General features: G+C 37.8%; 3 protein-coding genes and 1 long non-coding RNA gene across 5 annotated transcripts in view; 1 reads left to right on the forward strand and 3 right to left on the reverse strand.

Moving 5' to 3' along the window:
• Window positions 1-5,330, reverse strand: part of LOC120326632 (uncharacterized) — a 28,607-nt gene extending 23,277 nt beyond the window's left edge. The window contains exons 1-6 of one of the 2 annotated variants that reach the window (XM_078111553.1): window positions 5,024-5,328; window positions 3,840-3,941; window positions 2,991-3,129; window positions 2,377-2,461; window positions 1,728-1,809; window positions 1,359-1,535 (exon numbers count right to left, since the gene is read on the reverse strand). In XM_078111553.1, the coding sequence (XP_077967679.1) occupies window positions 1,359-1,535; window positions 1,728-1,809; window positions 2,377-2,461; window positions 2,991-3,129; window positions 3,840-3,941; window positions 5,024-5,171 (733 nt within the window). In that variant the 5' untranslated portion in view covers window positions 5,172-5,328. Of the gene's footprint in view, window positions 1-1,358; window positions 1,536-1,727; window positions 1,810-2,376; window positions 2,462-2,990; window positions 3,130-3,839; window positions 3,942-5,023 lie in introns of both variants that reach the window. The other variant, XM_078111554.1, reaches the window with a different exon arrangement.
• LOC120326421 (uncharacterized) overlaps window positions 977-23,853 on the forward strand; it is a 169,384-nt gene continuing 146,507 nt past the window's right edge. The window contains exon 1 of the mRNA XM_078111983.1: window positions 977-1,001. The gene's annotated coding sequence lies outside the window, so the exon portion shown is untranslated. The remainder of the gene's footprint in view (window positions 1,002-23,853) is intronic.
• On the reverse strand, window positions 6,003-6,990 carry LOC144421993 (uncharacterized). Its single transcript, XR_013475077.1, has 3 exons — window positions 6,877-6,990; window positions 6,482-6,521; window positions 6,003-6,197 (listed from the first exon to the last, which is right to left on the reverse strand). It is a non-coding gene; the product is annotated as an uncharacterized LOC144421993 (long non-coding RNA).
• LOC120326630 (uncharacterized) lies at window positions 12,687-21,880 on the reverse strand. Its single transcript, XM_078112194.1, has 8 exons — window positions 21,619-21,880; window positions 18,935-19,013; window positions 17,606-17,728; window positions 16,848-16,955; window positions 15,939-16,055; window positions 15,489-15,643; window positions 13,677-13,806; window positions 12,687-13,009 (listed from the first exon to the last, which is right to left on the reverse strand). The coding sequence occupies exons 1-8, from the start codon at window positions 21,862-21,864 to the stop codon at window positions 12,825-12,827; spliced, it is 1,143 nt and encodes a 380-aa protein (XP_077968320.1). The 5' UTR covers window positions 21,865-21,880; the 3' UTR covers window positions 12,687-12,824.

Below are 23,853 nucleotides of genomic sequence, written 5' to 3' on the forward strand. Positions count from 1 at the left end.
ATGTTGACAAGTTAAGACCTTACCTTCATGAAGATGAAGAAGACAATGACATTGACTTAACTGGATTTGACATTTTACCTGATGTGGAACCTATTATGGAAAATGATGAGCAGGTTGCTCATGATATTTTTGATGTATTACCTTTCTCTTCAAGGCCAGACACTGTACCAGAAGAAGTTACAGTTGATGCGAACTCTGATAATGGCCAACGTACTAGGCGAAGGCCTAGATATTTGGATGATTACATTTGATTTGACTGTGATAATGCTTTTATCATGCTTTTAACAATTTATTGTTTTGATTTTAGATAGACATTTCATTTGAGTGTACAGTTCTTTACAATTTCTTCACATTTTTATGGATTTTCAATTTTGAAGATGGAAAATTTCTTTGTAATTTCCCATCTGAAAAAGGGGGGAGTAATGAGACGACCACGTCTATAACCCTGTTTTATTCTGTTCGCCCATATTTATTCTTACCACTTGAGTCACTAGTGAGCAGCTGTGTAACATTCTCTTTCTGCTGGTTTGTCAGACTGCCGGCAGTGTAGATATTTCCTCTGTGTATTAGGTTATTATTATAGTGTTTTAATGCCGTAAATCTATGTAATTCTTGTTGTAAAATGATATTAGTAGTACAGGTTTACTATTTCTCCAGTTTGGCATAGCTCTGTTCACTAGTTAGCTTGTATTTACCACTCCCGTAACTAGTCTATCTTCGCAGTTTATTTCCTGTGTGATTTCTATGCGTATTTCCATGTCTATTACGTGTTTGTCGATAAGATAGGATTTGTGTTGTATCTTTAGTGTCATACTAGTTATTCTTATGTATATCTAGGTATGTTTTACCCGGTTTTTAGTATCCCGTTATAAGTAAATAGTTCATGACTGTGACGTCATAGACCAATTCCGTATCTTGTATTACGTTTGTATCCTACGGTATTTGTACTGTGTTTTTATTTGTTTATTGTATTTCTTATTGGAGTATTTGGTTGTATTAAGGTGTATAATTAATCTAGTTAGTTAACTTAGTTACTCTGCTGTATTTGGAACCGAAAGAAGATTATTTTGTGATCGACATCTATAGCAATTACAACGTCCAAGAAGCTGGCAGAAAGAACCTGAGTGGTGATATCGATTTCGGTACGCCACAATATATATATAGCCCCAATCGCTATTTGAATGGCCTTTTCCATACAGAGCTATTATGCTGCCATATGGACAGCAGGTTAGGAATAGGCATGAACATATGGTCCTAACCTCTATTTAAATGGATTTCTTCACACCGGGCTATTGGGCTGCCGTCAATTAGAAATTGGGATGGTTGAATGGTCTCAATCGCTGAAGAAAAAAACTTACCTGGAGTGCACACTGGCGTTGTTGACCATGAACCGTTAGCTTTGCATGTTCCCGTCAGCCCCCCTTTCAAAATGGATCTATTGCTGCAAGAGTAACTGACCTCCTGATCCTCACTGTACAAGTCCTGCTCGGGAGAAATTGTTCCGTTTTTAAGATTTTGCTTCACACATGGCGTAGCTGCAAAAAAATCAAATGATAAAAAAGTTTAACTCACAGAGTATTTGTTCGTGTTTATTTCAAATTTGTTAAATTTTTTGTCACTTCAAACTAAGCTTTGTGCTTAGTGCAAGCGGAACCCGAAAATATCCGAGACAACATTCAAAGCTCCAAAAACTTCGCCATTGACCAAATAAATCTCGAAGCACTTACCTAGACCATAACATTCGGAGGAGTTCAAAGTTGTTATGTTGTCTAACTCTACGTTCCCGGATGCCACAAGCTCAAGTTGGACCTGAATGAAATAAAAAAAGATTGAAGGGCTGCGAGGTAGAATCTATAGTGAAAATTGAGAATGCTTCCGTGATAAGTCGGAATCAAACTTTCCAACTACTAAGTAAGCAATTGGGATTCCAGATTTCTAAATGTGATAATCGAAAACAATTTTCAAACAGATAGCAAAAAACATTAAGTTTACTAAGTATTCTCAACTAGCTTGCATGTGTTAGAGTTATTGTCACAAGATTTTAGTTTTCCTGGTTTGACTCAGAGTGAGGAAATTAGAATCAGAATTTGCGTCAGTTTGGAGTCAGTCCTTGAATGGATCAGAATTGCAAGTGGATTTTCACAGGGTCAAAAGATCTGCATTTGAGGTTTACACATGCGGAGAGAAGAGATAATATAACGTTTAATATGTGTTCCCGGTTTGTAAAGGGATTCTGGAAAAACTCCATTTAGGCGAAAAAATGATTACAACCCTCTGCACGTTGATGAAGCGAGACTTTTGCGTAATGTGAGATGGGATTCACATCCAAAGCAATTTTGATTTAAAAATCTTTTCGTCAACAAATGTATTGCAAACCTCTGTATCTGCAGAGTTTACTTTCTTTAAAATGAATTTCTCGGTTTTCCATAAAGTAGACGCAGAAAACGGCCAAATTGCTTTCCTAAAAATTACAAAACATATCATTGCTTATCAGACTTCAGACATATCAGGCTTCCAAAATAAATTAAAATTTATTATTATTAATCTATTATTTGCTCTCTTTAAGAGCGCATCAACTTTACCTGCCCCAAGCCAGCATTGAGCCTCATTTCTTCTACGCAAAACCAAATAGAATGGATATGAAGGCAATGTGTGCTGATGGGAGGGTTCGAAGCATTGAAGACGTAATGCAACCTTAATCTGGCAGGGAAGGTTAAATCGAATAATTCACTTGTCTAAATAAATTGAATTTATTACAAGAATTCAATATATATTAACTGAATTTGAATCATGAAATGCAGGAGACTTAAGACAATATTTGGACTCTATTCTTTGAAAAACTTCAGTTGCTCAAAACCATTATTTTTTAAGGTTCTCCCCAAGCAAATAATTTTTCACTGTACACTACAGTGACTGCCTATACAAAGCATGCTCCGGAGTGAAAGCGACGAATAGTCGCGAAAAATATAAAGACAGTGTTAGCTACTTACGTTACAGTTCCATTGTAAGCCTTAGCCACCAGTTCTCCATCAGATGTCTCTTTTATGTCGACACTCAAGCATAGTTCCTCATTGCCAGCCAAAGCCTTGGGTAAGGATCTGATTGTACCATTACCAGCAAGAAAATAACCTAGAATGCATTAGAATACAAAATGAGAGGTTATCTGGTGTGAGAACCGTAAAGCGCAAGTATTTTTCGACACAAGTTCTTTCAAATTTTGCGAGAGAGTCTAAAATCTGAACGCGTTCTGACACAGTTTGGCGCAATGTGGTAAGCATTAGAAATGCGCTTGCCATCGCGCCTCTAATTACCCTGAGTGGGTTCGCACAAGTTTGAATCCTGTGGGGAATAACCATAAGCGAGAGGATTTTCCTTGCCGCCATATGGTGGTTTACGTAAACCTTCATCGATAACGTCTTCCTCCACCATCAAGTCCATGCATCTGAAACAAATATCTGGCTAACTAATCCCATACATAGAATGGTGACCAGATGAGAGACCGTGGTTCAACATGGGATTAAGTCTTATTATCAGCTTTTCCCCCCATAAAAAATAGAATAGGACTCGATATTCCAAAATTGATTTGAGTATTTTAAAATAGTAATTTATTCTAAATTTACTATCCCTAGTCAGATATTACAAGCAATCACTCTGAAGTTAGAGAGACTCATGTATGAGACAGTTATCAGCAATCACTCAGAAATAGAAAGACCAATCTCTCAAGCAAAGTTTCGTGAACTCACTCATAAGTAAAAGTGAACAATTTGTAAGCAAAGTTACAGGCACTCACTCAGAAGTAAAGGTGACGTATGTGTAAGCGTGCCATATGGAAACAATACCTGTAACGTCATTATCTCTGTATTCTCTCTGAAATGTTCCATTAACTCTCGCGTAGCCGCATGTAGGGTTGGTTGAAGACTCAAAATCACATGTAGGATCGACTGAAAAACACAGAAGAACTTTTTTAAAGTCAGAGCCTTGTATTGAGGCCCAAACTGAATATTATTTTATTCTGAACAGGGATGTGAAGTCGGGTGAAATTCACAACCTACATCGGGTTGAAACATACAGCCAATATAGACAGCAACTTAGGGATGAAAATATGTTCCCAATCGCCATTTAAATAGCCGCCTCCTACGATAATCTCGGGCTGTAAAGTCGGATGAAATTCAAAATCGACATCTGGTCGAAACAATTTTAACACCGACTCAGCTTTGAAGTCCAGAAATAATCAATTGTCGGAATGTCAGACTTTTAATAATAACAATTTAAAATTATCACTAAAAACTCAAAAGGCAGGTTTGCTAAGAATTCTTCACAGTCTATTTAGGCAGGCTTGCATGAAATGGACTTAAGTACAAATTCGTTTTAAATAAGACTCCGAGTTCGATTAGGAGTTAGCTCAGCTTTTAGGATAGGATTATTGATATTCATCACATGAGAGAGGGGACCCAATGAGATGGTTTAATCATATAGCAAACCAGATATAGAAATGCGATTACAAATATATATACCTCGAAATTAGCACGAGGCACCAACCACCGAACAACTCGGAGTTCGTGTGGGCAATCAGCTCTTTGAGAAAGTTGTGAAAATTACACACAGAAATTAGATTTACTTTTAAGCTTAATTTAAAAGCTGAAAACGATGTCATCCATCAGAAGCAACGCTCGGACTACGGACGCCATCCATTTTGCTCCGTCTTATATTAAGGTGCCTTGCGGGTATAAAAAAAAAGCTAGTTTTTCAATAATAATCTTAGGTGAACACGCTGATATCTTATAATCAAGCTAATAAATTTAGTCATTTTTTGATTCGTTTTAACTGCCCACTTCAAAAAAGGCGCTAGACAAGACAATTACTAACACATAAGGATCTACTTTTCTTAAAAGCGTCGCAATTTTCCTGTTCTGGACCTCAGTTTCTTGGAAATTCTTAATTTAGATATTTAATGCGTACTGGAAAGCGTTTAGGAAAGAATTCTCTTTCGAGTGAAAAAAGAGAAAAATTAGGCCACACCAACCTGTACTCTGCTCAACTTCAGTAGTTTGTGGGCGCGCAGTAGAGAGAAAGGCTTTCTTAGTTGACCACATGGATGTAGCAGGAACGGTTGATGTACGGGCCAAAGAAGTTTTCTTGTCCTTGTAGCCTGAGTGAAAAAGTGAGTCCATATTACAAGTCCATGGCAAGATTTATAGTTTTGAGTGGCAATGTGGATATATTTCAAATTTTTCTATTTCAGCGTCTTCACATAATCGCCGGATTACCGATAACTATGTCAGAAAAGGATTTTTTTTAACATCTCTTCTAGTGCATGCGGTACAAAAAGACATAGACTTTTATACCTTGGGGGGTGGTCGTTTCTTCGACACCTACAACAGAGAGCGTGGTCGTTTCTTTGACACCTACAACAGAGGGCGTGGTCGGTTCTTCGACACCTACAACAGAGGGCGTGGTCGGTTCTTTGACACCTACAACAGAGGGCGTGGTCGGTTCTCTGACACCTACAACAGAGGGCGTGGTCGGTTCTTTGACACCCACAACAGAGGGCGTGGTCGTTTCTTTGACACCTACAGCAGAGGGCGTGGTCGTTTCTTTGACACCTACAACAGAGGGCGTGGTCGGTTCTTCGACACCTACAACAGAGGGCGTGGTCGGTTCTTTGACACCTACAACAGAGGGCGTGGTCGGTTCTCTGACACCTACAACAGAGGGCGTGGTCGGTTCTTTGACACCCACAACAGAGGGCGTGGTCGTTTCTTTGACACCTACAGCAGAGGGCGTGGTCGTTTCGTTGACACCTACAACAAAGGGCGTGGTCATTTCTTTGAGACCTACAACAGAGGGCGTGGTCATTTCTTTGACACCTACAACAGAGGGCGTGGTCGTTTCTTTGACACCTACAACAGAGGGCGTGGTCATTTCTTTGACACCTACAACAGAGGGCGTGGTCGGTTCTTTGACACCTACGACAGAGGGCATGGTCGTTTCTTTGACACCTACAACAGAGGGCGTGGTCGTTTCGTTGACACCTACAACAAAGGGCGTGGTCATTTCTTTGAGACCTACAACAGAGGGCGTGGTCATTTCTTTGACACCTACAACAAAGGGTGGCACTGAAATTGTCTCTGATTCTTCCATGGTCATTTTTAATTGATGGAACTTACTTTCCATCCCGTCTAATTTTTCCGTTAAAGCTGCAAAACATAAATAAATAAAGAATTCAAATTGAGCCATAATAACCCGTTTTCAGTGAATTTTTTATTAGAAGATATGTACCCCTCACTCTCTGGTTAATAATCAGAATATGAGATGAGTATTGCTAAACTACACGTCATTATGTGATTGTTAAAAATGGCGCAATAAAAATATACAATATTTGAATTTTTCCAAAAAACGATTTTTCGATGGCATGTTTGCTACCAGACCATTTGACAAATAGCAAACGTATTTTGAATCAAATTATTTTATGGAAACGAACCTTCCAAAGCCTTATCTTCTTCTTTTGTACACTGTCCTTTCTGAAAATGGAACAAGAGAGAAATGTTTAGATATATATGAACATGAAGGTTGCACATTCGTGCAGTAAGGTTATCTCAGTAATTCCCATACGCCGTGAAAATGGGTTTCGATGGATTATCGTGAAAAATCTGCGATAAGTAATCAATATAATTAAGTTTCAAACTTCCAGCAATTATACATGAAAAATCACTAATAAATTCAATTTTCGTATTTTTGTTTTCAGATTTCAAACGAAACGGTTTCATTTCTGCAAATAATACCACTAATATGGAACTACTGCTAAAGCTCTCACAGTATTAACGTCTCTCCAAGTGGGTTTCCCGTCGCAAACCATAGGCATCCAGCATTTCTCACCTGTTGAGAGAAAATTCAAAGTAGAAATCGAACGAATTGTTCATTTTAAAATAGGTTTATAACAGATAAACAAAAATGATGTCACTGAACGAGACTAATTCAGTACATATTTCCTCATGGCGCGCATTCGCTCATTCCCTATACAATTTTATCCTGCCTAGGAAAGTTAAATCCCCCCATAGTTTGCTGCTTTGGCTCTTTTTCCGGCTACAGATAGTTTATAGTACTTCTGTAGTTCATTCAACATCCTTCAATGATTTTTATTTGACAGTTTGCATTCCTACACAAACAAGACTCTGTTTGACGGCCACTTATACGTAATTAGCGTCTGTATTTCGGAATCAGCAATCTTGTTGATTCGGCATTGTTTATTTAGTTTACAACACCCTGGGTGAGGTGGTGGGTAAAAAACTAAATCAAAGATTTTACTACGCGATGCTAAAATTCTCCGAGTTCAACGCTTTACCAATAGGCTACCACACCCGCTAATCTACGATCAAATTTTTACGGCTGAACATAAGGATTCGACTGTATATTACGATACCAAAAGTTTAGGTTAAAAAACAAAAACATTTCAAATGAGGTGATTCTCTCATCGGATATTTTAAAACCAAAGTGTTGTATCGCATATATATATCTATATTATGATGAAGGAACTGCCATTTAGCACGATCTACGGTACGGCAGCGGCAACGCATTGAATACGAACAATCATCATTAATTTTTTATATCAATGACGGTTTCCGCTTTTGGAGTGCAACGAAGATCTAGTTAGATTTTTTCCGTACTTAATCCAACCCAAGGTTTGTCACATCATTACACCGTCATACTGGTCTCCTCTACGCCGGAATAAATAAATATCCCCCCTGATACAAATATGTAATCCGATGAGTGAAAAACGAGTGTTAAATTTCACGAAACAAAAGCCAAGCAAGCAAGTAAACCCAACAAAGCATGCAAGGTTATACTGACCTTTAATCAATTGAAATGCCTCGATGAACATAAGAAGAATGTATTGAATCGGAATCTTCATTTCAAATCCAAGAATTTTGCTCCACTGAAAGTTGATGCCTGAACAGCGTAAGTTAGAATGAAGCCTCAATCTATTCGCATCGAGATGTATCCTATGCAAGCTCACTCACGACTCTAGAACTGAAAGTAAAGTTGTTTTCTCTATTTTAAATTTTAGTATACGTGTTGCGTCACAAAAAGAGAGTTTGGTAAATGCTGCTCTTTCTATCTTTATGAAACGATATCTGAAGCCAGGGTTATGCTAGTTTAAAGTAGCGAAGGTTTCAAACGTTCATTTCCTGAAATCAAACAGGTCAAAAAAGTTGAAAACAAGTTGAACAGGTTAAAATATTATTTATATTGATGACTCACGGTTGAATCAGAAATATCAGTGATTATTGTTGTGTTACGCAACGTGGCCTTTCTCTGCTCATGTCCAATCGTTGAGACTGTTTTCTGCATATTCTGCTATATTGTTTGTCGTCGTTATAACATAACGTAAAGCTAATTTAACACTGAATATAGCAGTCAAGGACCTGATTATGATATTAACCAAAGAACTTTCTATATTTCTCTGAAAACTGGGACAACACACACGATAGTGGGTACTCATGTAGTATCAAACCACGATGGCGGACACCGGAAAGTAGTATCTAATATAGTTTGGGAAAATCCGGCTCTGCCTTTCAAATTTTGTTGCCCAGATATTATAAGCGTGTTTTTTTGTAGAAAATAATTTGGTGGTATAAGGATACATAGCCAGTAATTTTCAAGGGGAGGTTCTGAAATTTCTAATTGCTGAGTAAGGTCGTAAGAGTTAGCGCTTCGAGGAAACGTGAGTTTTTAACCGTCTTGAGGGTCTAAAAGGCGTTCCAAGCAACGAAAAACTGCTATGCATGATGCAAAAAATTCTTTATTCTTACATTTCAAAAGGGGAGTTTCGCATCTCACCCTACCCAGGTGGTACAGTCTGAATTATTAATCTACTGCAGTCCCGTGACTTTACAAGCAAACGACCAATAAGCGGGATTCATGGTAAATTTAATAAGTCGCGCAAAATTTCACGCTAAGCATTGATTCTGAAGCTTCACTCCGATGAAGGTTGCCAGATTCGCCATGCTTAATATTCACATTTCAAGCAGCTGAGTTTCATCGCAATTTTTATAGACCATTCAAATAATATTGATATATGAAGTCACAAAAGTTCACGGATGGCCCGTAGATAACAAGATAGCGGCAACCGTTTTCCCTTCAAATCGATTATCCACGCTTACGGCCGTGGTTTTGTTAAACGATTTACCGAGTAGAATTTACAATGAAGAAATTTTATGGCGAAATGTATTTCAGGAAATAAAATGTAAAACTGTGAGATGAAGCGGGTTCGGGTTGTTCAAAATGGCAGGCTGGGTTGAGGGTTTTGCTTCCGATGATAAATTATGGCTGCGCGAGCAAAGAGACTCTTTACCAACTGACATGGGTAAACTATGGCCGTTAAGTCCTTCAATACCTGCCACAACCAAACTAAAACGAAATTTTGATGTTTCAGCTAAAAAATAACTTAAGAAATTTGTTGAGATTGCGATTAAATTTAGTTTTGGCTCGGGGCCTATTGAGCTACTCACACTTTTGCTTTTGTAATATACTGTATATACTATATACTGTGAATATTGTTCAAAAAAATGTTACATTTTACGTCACACTAGCCCGCCAGTCAAGATGGGAAATTTTTCTGTTTGAAAAAACTTGACACCTTGCTTCACAAAGTACCTGGACGCTCATCTTCCAGCTAAGAGACCGAATTTTTTTTTAATTATTTCAGCAATGTTATAATGAAATCCTTTTATTCTAAGAAAACCGATAAAAAGGACCGATAAGTGATGTCAATACGGCTTCTAGTCAAGTTTAAATAAAATATTCGACAGGTAAACGTGATTATTTGCAGTAGAGTTCACCTGAGAGGTGTAAACGGACATTGGCGAGGTAAGTTTATTAAAACACGAACTATTAACCAAAAGCAGCTAATTTACCCAATATCCTATACACTAAACGCCGTTCTTCTATTTAATTCTTCTATTTGTCGTGGCAAACCATTTTTGCATATGGTATTCCTAACCCCCACCTGGCTCCGTCATCCAAAGATTACGTCATTACGACCTCCCAATCACGTCAAAGAGCTTGCCAAATCATAGCTACGATCGCCCGAAATGGCATCTTCGCCAACGACGAACTCACTTACGCCAGTGATATCTCATATCGGGATCGTTACGGCGTGAAAATGAGAGAAATAGATTGCTTGATTTCAGGTGACCGTCTACGCGCTTGGATGACAGTTATTACTTATCGATTTTAATCGGTAAGTATGTTGATGGGTATTTGTCTGTTTGTCTGTCTGTTAGATGCATGTGATATCTCACGAAAGCAAGATTGGATCTGCTGCAGATTTTGCATGTGCATTCATCATATCTCGTACCAGGAGCCTATTGATTTTGGGCGAATTATGTCGTATAATTAGCGAGTTATCAATTATTTAATGATGGGACACAAGGTGTCACTATGGAGTAAGAGCGCTGTTTTGGGGGGATCCCCTAACTTTCGATCGATAAGTATTCGGTCTCTGACCGATATTCTCGTTATAGTTTTTGGTCCCTATTACGTTACTGTGGTATCGTAGTGACGTAATTTTTGAATGACGTATTAAGGGTGGGGGGGGGGGGGGTCGTCAGGCATGGAATTTCAAAATTTCAAATTTCAAAATTTAGCTAAAGCTTACGACTTCCCCCATCGTCAAGTCCATGTCACTAAATCAGGTAACTTGGTTTACAATTTCCATGCCTGACGTCAAGCTATCGTATCACACAGATACAAGTAAATGCCACTCTGTTGCTTGTGCGAGATATATTATCATGAGGACGAAAACACAATGATTGGTCACAGAATAAAGTTTCATATTAGGAAAAATAAACATCAACCTCAGCCAGAAATTGTTTTTGTCAGACTTGGGATAACATGGGGCGCTCCAGAAGTATGTGTACCAATATGGAGGTAACTAATTTTGTTCGCATACTTTACATCAAATTGTGTAAAGTGACTGAAATCTATGGGCAGGGGGCATATCCACTTGGATAACACAGACACTCCACAAACTCGTAATATAACTAAAATAAGGGAAATCGAAATCAAATGATGGCCCAACCCTAATCTGGTACACATAGTACGGGGGTACCTAAAATAGACCTAGTGGGATATTATTTATAATACATTATTAAATATTGTTTACGGTTTTGATATGCGGGGTGTTCATAAAGTCCCGTTACAATTTCAATTTTATTTAAAGTCTGTTCTTGATATATCTTAACCATTTTTTTTATTTTAATCTGTGTATTTCAATTTAAGTGTTAACTTAATCCAATATACCTGTTGGCGTCGACGAACTATATATGTTATTGAAAAATTCCCTTACAAATAAAAAAGTTTAGTACTTTATAAAAACCCTGTATATTTTAAATCGGATATATTCAATTTTCACAATAGAGATTGAATTTATATTGTATAAAAGTAAAAATTTCAAAATACCATAAACTTCTATAGTTTCACGTTAATAATATTATTATTATTGAATATTCTTGGGCGAGACGACCTTGTGGTACATTGTATTGTCGAAGCCAGGGGGTGTGCAACAGGCGGGCCACAATCCGGCCTGCCAAGACGATAAGTGTGGCCCTTGTCAACACTCATATGTTATCCTACCAAGCATAAAATTCTAACCTGACAAATTATGTTTAAAAAAGCGCACACATGGGTTAAAATCCATAATTTTAAGTCTTTTGTTGTTTTGCCTTTATTACTGCAAGACTAAGCGATAGCCTTTTCGTTGTGAGAATTTTTTAATTCATTTTGTACGCGAAAGAAATCTAAATGAATGGCCCGGCTAGATGTCAGAAGTTGGTAATTTGGCTCGACGACGAAAAATGTTGCACACCCCTGGGCTAATCCAATTTGGAAACAATTTTTCAACCCAGCTGTGCGGCTGAGTTACCGCTTAATATAGCCTTGTTCGGAGTTGTCCAAAGAAAGTTGTAAAAAAACAAATGAGACCAGAAGAAACAACGAAAAGGTGAAATATGTAACAAAATAGTATTAAAATTTTGCCGACACAAAAAACACTGTACATCGTAATAATATTTGGAATTTTTTCAACTATGCAAAATTGAGCTGTCGGGATGATAAATGCATTTTTAAAGAAATTAATCGAGTTTGATCATGGACGTGTATATATAAGAACTCAGTAGTATTTACTATTTTTCGGCATTTTCATTGTATGAGCATCCACTGATATGTAAAAAGCTACTATTTATCGGATAACCGGAGTTGCCGAATAACCGAAGTATGCCGACACCAATACAGTTGGATCGAACGGTTTTACCACTGGGTTACAAAACCCACAAAATAGAAAAGTTTTTGATTTATTTAGGACATTTTGTGTTGAAATATTAACATTTTAATTAACTAAAGCTTGTTAATTAGTCCGAAAATCGCGAATTAATTTTTTTAAATGATGACAAAATTTTATTAGTGTGTGAGGAGGTGCATATTTTTAGAAGAACCAAAATTTTTCTTGTCCGACATCACAAGCAAAGTTTATTCACCCTGGGTGTGCTGGTGAACTTTTGATTTAGAAAAAACACCCGCCAACCAACACCCCCCCCCCCCCCCCCAATTTTTTTCTTTTCACAATTTTTCCATACATCCATTCCAAGCGCGCCATAATATAAAAAAAATTTTAGATCTCGTCAAATTTACTTCAAATTTGAGAAAAATGACTGTTCAGAGGAAACCCTGAAACCCACCGTTCTGACAAAAGAACAATTTCTGGCAGGGTTCAAACATGTGTAAATTAGCAAAACATTGACTTAAAACCTTATAACAGACTTTTGAACTTAGTCCATGCACTCAAGCTCGCCAAGCGTATGCCAACCATGTTCAGAACTGTGCCCCATATCGCCGAATCTCATTTCTTTCACCGGCAGAGTCTTCTTGTCCGTCAGATACCCTTCATCTTGAGTCATAACATTCCCTGAGTTGTTGTCACAGTTGCATTTGTAGGTATTATCAACGCATTCACCTGGAATGAACGATATTGGGTAAATCACTCATTAGTGTTCAGTCTTTGTGGTGGAGCGGGACGCTTTGGAACTTCTCAGAGGCTCAATTACCCTCTGTACAATCCTTTACTTCTATTTTATTGTCTGAGTTGTTTAAACTAGTATATATATATATATACACGGTGGGCTAATAAAGAGTCACCAAGTTTAATGAAACCTAATGCGTATTTGATTATATTTAAGCACTATACACCAGGGGTGAGCAAGGTTTTCGGAGTCAAGTTTTTTCAGGGGCCAAGAATTTTGCCTACCCAGACTGGCGGGCCACGTAAATGTTACATTTTACGAACAATTTTACATGTTGCAAAAGTGGAAGTGGAAAACAATTTACAACAGGCTAAATTTAATTGTAATCTCAAGCAGTTCCTTGAGATATTTTTTAGCTAAACCATCAAAATTTGGTTTTGTTTGTTTGTGGCCCCATCGGGCGGGCCAGATTAAATTACCCAACGGGCCGGATTTGGCCATGCTCATGTCAGATATAAACTCTTGAATTAGAAAGAAAACTTTTAAAATCAATGATTTTCAATGTTACTTATATACCAATTTCGAATGTATTCCAATACCCGATTCTCTTTATTTCCTTTTTTTTCATTCTTTCATTAAAATAGCATAATATGAGTATACCTGTTTCACCACATGCACAGTAGTTATCCCTCATGGAAGTCGCGCCTCCCCAGTAAGTCATTCTTTCTCCTCCTCTTGACACCCACCAGGCACAATTATCTCTGAATATCAAGGATCCTTGACATCGGTACTGGAAAAAGACATTGTTAATTTAACTTAGAAAATAGATTTAATGAGGAATCTGCAATTTTCGAATAGCTATTTTTCAGTTCTTTTCAACTTGAGCTGAGCGTTGCGACAGGAAGCACCACTGTAATTCTATTCACTAAAGTTTCAGTAGCAGAGTCTTCACACTAGTATATATGTATATATTAGAAAGTAGGGTTTTGTTTTTTATCAAATCTAAAAAAAACATCGTGTTTTAAAACAAGGGTTTGTTTTAAATCAATTTTTTTCTGTATTTTTTATTGAAATACCCCTTGCATCGCCGCGAAACTACGCCCAAACGTTGCATTCGGGCAGCTGTACACGCAGCCGGAATTATAATTTTAAAAATGTAAGTAAAAATTCCTATTTTGACTTTCACTTCTATTGCGTACATTTATCGTGACTTTCGTATTTCCACAAAAGTCATAAGATTTTAACTAGAATGTTTATCCGAGATATCAAAGAGACGTTTTGAGTTGAAAACCTGAAAATTAGCTCACAAGCCTACTGCAATAATTAGGAATATGCTTACATCGACGGCGGATAAGACACGCTAGCCTGACCTATGTTAATTGTAAGAGTCCTCTGATGCAAAGACGCCTCAACTAATCTGTTATGACGCCATGATGTGGATTTCGATTTCATGTATTGACATTTTTCTCATAAAATGAAGGCATTATTACGGTTAATACTGTTCGGTTAATTTATGCTTAGCATACTTTGTTTTTAAGGTTGAAGTGATAGAGTTTTTCAAGATTATACAAACTCATTTATTCGATCGCATTTCAATTTTCGCAAGGTGGTTTCGTCAAAGGGTCGTTTACGTGATGGCGTTATGTTATCGGTTGCCTCTTATTGCGCCAACCTTTGAACTACAACCTGAGAAGGTGTGCATGAGCCTCTATCGTTATTTGTGGCGTTTTGAAGAATTTATTGCAGATAAGAAGCGCTTGGCAAGTTTTTACATCCATTTTTCTTCAACCCATTTAATACAAAAAAATCAAATAGTACAGCCATTTGAACGAAACAGGCGAAAAAAACTTGATTTAAAACAATTGTTTTAAAACAATACTTTTTGAACAAATCCCTATCAGAAAGGCTAAGTACCCGAGGATGTCTGGGAAATCCAGAAGCGCTTGTTAATGCAAAAGAGAGACTCCAAGCACCGTCGAGCGAGGTAATCACGGCAACTGCTCGGGTGAGGCACTGTCAGCACATTAATTTATAGTTACCGCATATAGCAGGATATTAAGTTTTTCAGGATGCATAAGTTAGAATTTGTGTATGACACATACGGATCGGAGGTAAACCGGTTTACCTATAGGTTATAGAACATGAACCTGGTACCATGCTTTGCTCAATGCTAAGCCTCCTTTACTTCTGAGTCAGTGCGCGTAACTTAATGCGGAGAGGAATCTGCTTTACCTCTTAGTTGGTGCGTGTAATGCTTAACCAAAGATTCAGTAACTATTTGGATTTCAAGGGCTACTCTCTTTCCGGAGAAAGTGCGCGTGGTCTTCTTGAGACAATTCAAAGTCGATCGGAGTCGTGTAGATAGCATCCTCACAATCTAGGACCCGAACACATGTTGTTGCGGGCACGAGCAAAAACCTTCACAAAATATCATTTGTCGCATCATCAGGCTTTGAATTCTAATATATTTACCTTAATATATTGTCGACATCTTCCCGACTGCTCTATGATTTTCAGTATTTTGTCATTTGCTAAGTCATACCGCGGAACCTTGGAGTAGCAACCAGGGTCTTCACAGTCTGGAATTGAAAACTCTTTCGTCGAATCGTGGGATACTTTGGTTATTGCTGTAGATAAAAGAGAAAGCGACATATTACCGTAGTTTTCAATATAAAAAAATTATAATCTGAAAAAAATAGATTCGATTATTTTATAAAGTATTAAAAAAATTTAAACATGAAAATACAACTAGATGGTTAGAAGCTGGAGCCTACCGAATTTCTTGACATCTCCGGTTTCATTTATTATGGTAGGATTGACTCTAGCTACAACAAAACGCCATGGCCCTGGCTCTTCAGCCCTGATTGTACCCACTAGACATTATAATTTTACACCAACCTGCTATTGGTATTTGAGACTTACCTGGTCCGAAGCCGAACTCACACCAGACTTGGTAGGAATCTCCTGCCAAACCCAGCCGATAGTAACCAGATGCAAGGGTCCTATTTTTATTCTGCAGTTGATGACATGTGAAATGATCTGCAGAAGTGCAATATAACTAAATTAATTGACGCGGTGACTTAGATTAGAGGTTGAAGCGTTAGAATCGACTGTGATGACACATACCGGGTAATAAATAGGAAAAAAAAATCCCAGCCAGAAAGTTGCTGGGCCTTCCAGATATCAGTGGAAACTTGTAATGCTCAAAAATTACTCATTAATGCTCTTTAATTTTACTAATCGTTTCAACTGTCTGGTTTTAGAAAACATGCACGCGCCAGAGTGTTTGTTATGAAACTTGGATTTTACACCTGAAGTCAGAAGTATTACAAGTCGGAGTCGAAAGTTTTGCTTTACGCGGAAAGTTTTCCGGATTCGAGAACCGATTGCAAATTTTTAAGCTAGGGATGGAGGTTAACATTTTGGTACTCCCATCGTATGTGTACCAGATTAGGGTTTGGGCATAATTTTATTCCGATTTCCTAATTTTGGTTCTATTACGAGTTCGGGGACTGTCTGTGCTAGCCAAGTGAATATACCCCCTGCCCATAGGTTTCAGTCCCTTTACACAACTTGATGTAAAGTAGGCAAACAAAATTAGTTACCTTCATATTGGTATACACACTTCTGGAGCACCAAAAATTTTCCTAACCCGGGAAAGTGTTTTAATTTGATTTCGGGTTTGATGGTAATTTATCTCTGACTCCACAACTAGGGATGTGATGATGCAAAGCAAGAAAACACTTTAGTACCTACTCTATACATTACAACAAGTGTTTTAAAAATTCATGTTACCAACTTTATACATTACGACAAGCGTTCTAATCATACCCGCGCAATGGTGATAAGATGGAACTTCTCCCAATCTGTCTGGAAACCGGTAAAATCCGTGTGTCGACATCCCATGGCTGGAGAAAAGCTCAGCACAATCTGTTACGTCTGAATACATTGAAAAATATTAGTGTTTATATCATTTTTGATGGTAGAGTGGGCAAAAAATGAGTGTATAACCCAAGGAAAAATAACAATAATAATGAGAAGCCGGAGACAAAAGTGTGTTGCACTGTGTTTTCGATACAAGCGTGGCGCGTTCGTGCGCAATACGATCGTGCCAGACCCCCTCGTTTCAGAGACAAAAAGAGTGTTTGCTTTATTGAACCAAAAGTTGTTAGGGGCAGTAAAACCGATTGATGCGAGACTTTATAGCAAGATTAAAAAGTAACCATGAAGTACTGAATTTCACAGTTCTGGAGTTCTTGAAAAATCGGGAATGGCTTTTTCGTTTTGTAGGTGCACGGGCAATAGTTCACAGCGACAAGCGATAGTTCACAGGCAACGTAGTTTGACGACTTGAAACTTGTTTTAAAGGTAAAAGTTTTGGAGGAATTATGCAGACTAATCCTCAGGTTTGAACAATTATAATGATGGAGCTTCACTAATAATGGCTGAAAATGTGAAGCAATTCGACCATAGTTTGGATTGAAAACCCATTTTGCCCGAACAACAACAATTTTGCAAACGATTCATAGAAATTTGAATGACAAAATAGCCATAATGTCTAGTTTTCTCCAATTAACTCCGTTACCCACCTTCATACACAGCGAAATCGCAATAAAATGAGACGATTGAACTTGTTCTATTGTCACGCAATGGGTAGTATCCGGTAGCGGTGACTCCGTGCACTTCGTTGAGCTCTTGGCAGCTTGTTGCACCTGCGTGTAAAATAATATTTTACAAGAGGAAAGCAGAGACAATAGGATGTCATAAACTATGGTTACAGATACGGCAAGCTATTCCCAATTAAGGCTGTGCCGGATGTCATATAAAATGCTAGAAGAATTGTACCGAATTTCATATAAAATGCCAAAAGATTTGTACCGAATGTTATATAAATCGCATACTTCATATCAAGAATGTCATATCAAATGTTGAAAGAATTGTACCGAATGTCATATCAGATGTTGAAAGTGTTTTACCGAATGTCATATAAAATTTAAAAAATTAAGTCGAGTGTCATGTGAAATGATAAATGGAATTATACAGAATGTCATATCAAATGGTGAAATAATTGTACCGAATGTCATATCAAATAGCGCATTATTGCCACCAGGTAAGTTTATATCGATGATAGATAAAGCACAACCGGCGTTAGCAAAACGATATAATTTGCCGACGTTTCAAGTTTCTATTCAGAGAAACTTCATCAGGGCATGATACGGAAAGCACAATAAAGCAAATATATAGGAAAAGAATAGGAAAGCAGGATACTAGAGAAGGAAACCCACTACAGGAATAGACTATTATTCGAATCTTACCACATTAACAAAGAAAAGAACTCTATGCGTGATAAAGAAACTACCTTGTTCCCGCATGTACATAAGTCATTGTTTAGAATAGATATTTAAGTCGCCACAATACAATACAATAGTCGCCATATTTGTTTGAACTTGCGCTAATTCACATGAATCTTTCATCGTATTTGCGCGTTTTCGCGACTCGACTTGAGTCACCTTCTTTGTTGACTCGAGTCATTTCGACATGAGGATTCGACACGTCATTCTACCGGTTAGTTCCATTCCAGGTAAATCGACAGTGTCAAGAAAACTTGATGAACATTCGTATCTGCAGTAATGACTGGGGACTCGACTTATGACGCGGAGCAGTGAAATGTTGTGACTTGATTTGGGGCTCAAAAATTAAAATTTGATGGGATTGGACTCAAGACTCAGATGACCCGTGACTCGACTTGACTCGCGGTTCTGGATTTAGAGTTTAGACACTAGGATGAGATTATTCTGACCAGATATGCTTCATTGATTTTTCACCCTACGTTTTTGACCAATTGCGTACCTAATTCATCATGTCTGGGTGAGGTGGGTGGTATGGGATTTCAACACGAGATTGATAAATGATCTTACTTAACATTCTGGAAACAATTTCGTTAATCCTTCTCTTGTCAGCATCTTCGCCTCTCTCTCCTTTGCTTCCTCCCTCGCCCTGAAAAAGAAAATCAGTTTATAGCAGAAGCTTATTTACCAAGATTGTCAAGTCGAGAAAACAAACACGTGAAATCAAACCAAAAACTGGGTTCAAAATATTTTACCCCGAAATTACAAAAAATGACGTCATATCAAAAATTAGCAAATATTTGACCATCACAACTTGGTATTGGCAGTTATTATGTTTCAAATCAATTTTCAATCTGCGGAAACCGTAACGAAATTTGGCTCAATTTTTTGGTTATTATTCCAGTTTCCTAACCACAGATTGGAAATAAAATATTCACTCCTATACCAAGAATTTGACTTCTATACCTTTAGAAATTACACGACTTATTCTTAGTTATTTCAATTTTAAAATTCTATACTCGACTACTGCCATAGTGACATCATTTGGTATTGATGGGGTTGTTTGTTTTACTTTATAAAATGATCACTCTGGCGGACTTGGCCATAAGGTATATACAGCTTTTTTAACAGGTCAAAATGTGTTTATTTACTCCATATTGGCAAAATTTAAACTCCGGGAGTTTGGAAATATTCTCCCAATTTTCAAACTGGCGAAAGCGGCGCATCTTTACATGTGATGTATCTTAACGTTGTTCTGCAGATAATTCTCAAATCTTATTAGCCTGAGTAGACAAGGAGTTTTGGAGAAAGCTCTCATTCGAACCAGGGACACTTGAAAAGCAAGGGGTCAAATTCCCCCCCCCCCTTTTAAATTGTAAAAAAAATAAGAGCATCTTTTTTTTTATCATACATATCATTTTTCGTAGCTTGAAATACTTTTCAGACCTTTAACCTCAAGACTCTTGACCCACGTTTTCCGGCGTTCGGTCGTACCCGCTAGCTGTTTCGATCTAACTTGGCAAATACTTGGCAACTTCAAAATTTGAAAATTTCTGGCTACGCCACATTCACCCATGGTTTCCGAAAATTTATATCTACATTGAATAAATGAATTCATGTCTCCAGTCTCCGATTTGACCAGTTGAAAATTTCAATCCCAGAATAGAAAAATTTGATTTGCCAACATCGCCGAAGATTGAAGGTTGCGAATAAGCGATAAGTTACAATGCATAGCGAATTTTTCATATGACTGTCCGAAATTCGGATCTCACGGGGAATTTGTGGGCCAGGGAATTTCAGGTATAACACTTTAAACCTTAACCGAGTAAAATTAACCGGTTAAACGCAACGTGACATTTGACGTTGTAATTTATTATTTCAGCTTGTTACGTCACAATGGTTATAAAGCAATTTCGCGTGATCTTATCCCGGTATCTCTCAAAATTATTCAAATCGAGAGAGTACATGATTGCTCCGCTGCAAGAGATATGCAGCGTGGTTCGGACATGAAAGTATTTAAGAAAACCCGATTCCGTTATCAAACGTCATTTATGTGACAAATTTTCAGTGTTCGATGTACAAATTCTACTTCGAGATATCATAAAGAAAAACGGCATCATCGGCGCACTTGTTGGAAGACATTGAATTTGCAATAAAATTGTGAACAATATATTTCGACCGAAAACTGATTCTGAATTTATCATTGTGAATTTTCATAATCAACAATTTTGGTACTTATTTTTCACATTTATTGAGTCCTTACCCACACAATTAGTGATATTCTTTCGAATTAAACGCCACAGGAGATAAATTCGCGATGACGTAATCATTTTTAAAGAAATTGTACAGTATAAAAATGATTTGTACCTGAGATGTCAGTTAACGGTCAAAATAAATCGTAACCGTTAACCATCTAAAATCGGTTGACCGGTTAATCATTCCCAGCACTAAGGATTTGACATGGTTCATCCGCAAAAAAACTTGCTCGTACAAATAGCCTAAGTGCTGTCAAATATTGAGGTCATAAAAACTGCCTCTTCTAGCTTCACATAAAAAAAAATATAGAAAAACAGATTGAAATACATGGCAGACGATAAAAATAAATTCAAACATCTCTCTTTAGCAATAACACTCACAAAGGGACATAAATAAGCTTTCGATAGCTGGGTGGTGCTCCTCGCGCGTTTGAATGACGATGAATAATTTTTTTATTAGAGGTTTCAATGATGGCCCAGATTTGTGAAAGACATTGGAATTCGAATAAAACCGCGCGGGGCACCCGGAAACCTTCAGTGGGCCACATGCATAATAGTAACTCCTTACATATCGTAAGACATCAGTAGTCACCTGTACGAGCCTACTTCGGAGCGAAAGCCGTGAATAAGCGTCGAACAAAAAAATTCGGTTCGATTACCAACCCACGTACATTTGAACCCGTAATCTGAATCCACGTACATTTGAACCCGTAATTTGAATCCACGACAATTGCACCTATGGAAATTATATTTACGAATATTTGAACCCATACTAACCCTAACCCATGGATTTTAGCACCCTCATATAGATTGAACCCGCGGATATACACATGGGTTTAAATGTACGGTCACCAAAAAATTCATATACTGTATGAGCAAAAAATGTTCGAACTCGAGACAAAAAGTTTTGCAACCTGTCTTGTAAAATTCGACCAGATTCGGGGATTTGACTCCGGTTGCGACTCCCTCTACAACAGTTAGAAACCCAATCACACCAACCTTGATTCCTCTTTCTCCTTTTGGTCCAGCCAATCCCACGGGCCCCATTTTGCCCGGAGCTCCAGGATTTCTAGTTTGAGACTCTTCGTTTTGTTGTCTGTCCGCCCCGCAACTGCATTGCACAACATTGCAAGAGTCTGATTTGGAAGGAAAAGGAACCGACTTAGAAATCTGGCATCGTGCGGTCGGTATTTTCCAAGCTAACCCGATGAAAACAGCGAGCAATAAACTTAGTTTTACAGTCATGGTTTTGATCTAGGACTTTAAATCAAATTGTGAAAAAAAAAATTAAGTAATCTTGTGACCGCACAGACATTAGTTTCAAAAATTCTGAATATAAAACATTAACACAGTGGTTACCAATCCCCGACCAGATACTTCGGTGCATTTCTATAAAAAAAATCGGTACTCTCAAAGTATGTGAACTAAGATGACGGACACCGGAACGTAGTATGCGTACCAGGTTAGGATTAGGCCATAATTTTAGGTACAAATACTACAGGAGTCACTTGGCTAGTCCCGAACTCATAATAAGACAAAAATAGGGAAAACTGGATTGAAATCATGGCCTGACCCCGACGTGGTACACATACTACGTTCCGGTGTCCTCCACATTGGTGCACATACTTCTAGAGCGCCAAAAACTCAACTCAGGATGACAAAATTGTGACAATTAAAATCCTGCGCTTACTTCAAATACTTTGCTTGTGAAATGAAGTTTTGCACGAATAAGTAAACGCTGAAGGAAAAGTCATTTGGTATTTCACTAAGTGCAATTCTACCCTATAGTGCAATTCTACCCTATTTCTAATATTCTTCGTAACTCTTGGCTTTGTTGTGCTCGCTTGTCAATTCACTCAAATCTTTTTTGTATCTCAGTCAGTGCGAATGACCTAGCGTTGAACGAATTACTTTTAAAAACACGAACCGCCGAAGCAGCCCAACATAGGTATCCAATGTTTACATTCATGTCTGTCTACGAGAAACACATGTAAAACATGGCGTAACGGAAGAAACAAACTTTACTTTCAATAACAAGCATTTTTATCCATGTTACACACATGATACAGAACTAACCGGTAATTTTAACCGGCATCATTCCAGTGCCATATACCACTACATCATGTGAGGCCAACTCGAAACGATGTTGAAAATTCTCAATTGGCGGGGTTCGCGACTTCTGGATAACATGTTAAGATAAAGCTGTCTTATCGGCTTTTCTTTCTCGGAATAAATATGAAAATCCTATTCCTATATTAATTAAAATCCCATCCTATGATAAGACCGTCTTATCAACTTTCCTCTCTCGGGATAAATACATACAAAAACCCAATCCCATGATAAAGCCGTCGTATCAGCTTTCCTCTCCCTTACAATAAATATGAACATATTATGTGATAATTAAACCCTCTTATCGGCTTTCCTCTTCTCGTGATAAAAACAAAAATCCTATCATATCATGGACCCGCCCTATCAGCTTTCCTCTCCTCTGGATAAATAAAAAATGAACTAAATCCGTGATTTATGAGCTCATTCCAGAAGAGCAAAACATGTTTACATCGCCAGGCAGACATGTATTGATAGGAAGTGTTTACCAGGGGTTGGCAAGGTTTTCGAACGAGGGGCCAAAAATTTTCTCCGCTCAGACAGATACCAGATATGTAATTGTGACGTGAAAGGTTACATTTTATGAACAATATTTACAGTGTACAGCAAAGGTGGGAAACAATAAGCCTCGCGCCCAAACTAAATTTAACCGCAATCTCAACAAATTCCTTGAGCTATTTTAACTGAAACATCAAAATTTGATTTCAGTTTGGTTGTGGTAGCATCAAGCGGGCCAGATTGAATTACCCAACGGGTCGGATTTGGCCCGCGGGCCGTACTTTGCCCAGGTCTGGTGTTTACGCCTGTGAAGGCAACTCATGTAAAACATGCCCAAGATATGTTCGTTACATCAGTTTCATATACGACTCATATACGCGCCTTTTGCTATAACAAGTTCCAACACAAGCAGCAAATGATATCTAACAACTAGGACTGGACATTTTCGAATTTCTGAGAATTTCAGAATCGAATCGAATATTTTTTCTAATAAAATCTCGAATACTTGGAAGATATGCTGCGGTATTGTTTAATTGTAATGAGTCCTTCAGACACACAAATTAGTGAAAACACGTAATCGAATATTTATTTCGATTACAAAATTGCTGTCATCTTAGGTTTTATCCGGTG

This window comes from Styela clava, chromosome 4 (genome assembly GCF_964204865.1).
Source record: "Styela clava chromosome 4, kaStyClav1.hap1.2, whole genome shotgun sequence".
Lineage (NCBI taxonomy): Eukaryota > Metazoa > Chordata > Ascidiacea > Stolidobranchia > Styelidae > Styela > Styela clava.

What these genes read in the sequence shown, in the direction of transcription:
- LOC120326630 (XM_078112194.1), bottom strand. Translation starts at nt 21,864, where the DNA reads ATGACTGTAAAACTAAGTTTATTGCTCGCTGTTTTCATCGGGTTAGCT. An exon ending in AAGGAGAAAGAGGAATCAAG is followed by an intron (nt 19,014 to 21,618) that starts GTTGGTGTGATT and finishes TTTCTTTTTCAG; the next exon opens with GGCGAGGGAGGAAGCAAAGG. An exon ending in AATTGTTTCCAGAATGTTAA is followed by an intron (nt 17,729 to 18,934) that starts GTAAGATCATTT and finishes TTTTACACGCAG; the next exon opens with GTGCAACAAGCTGCCAAGAG.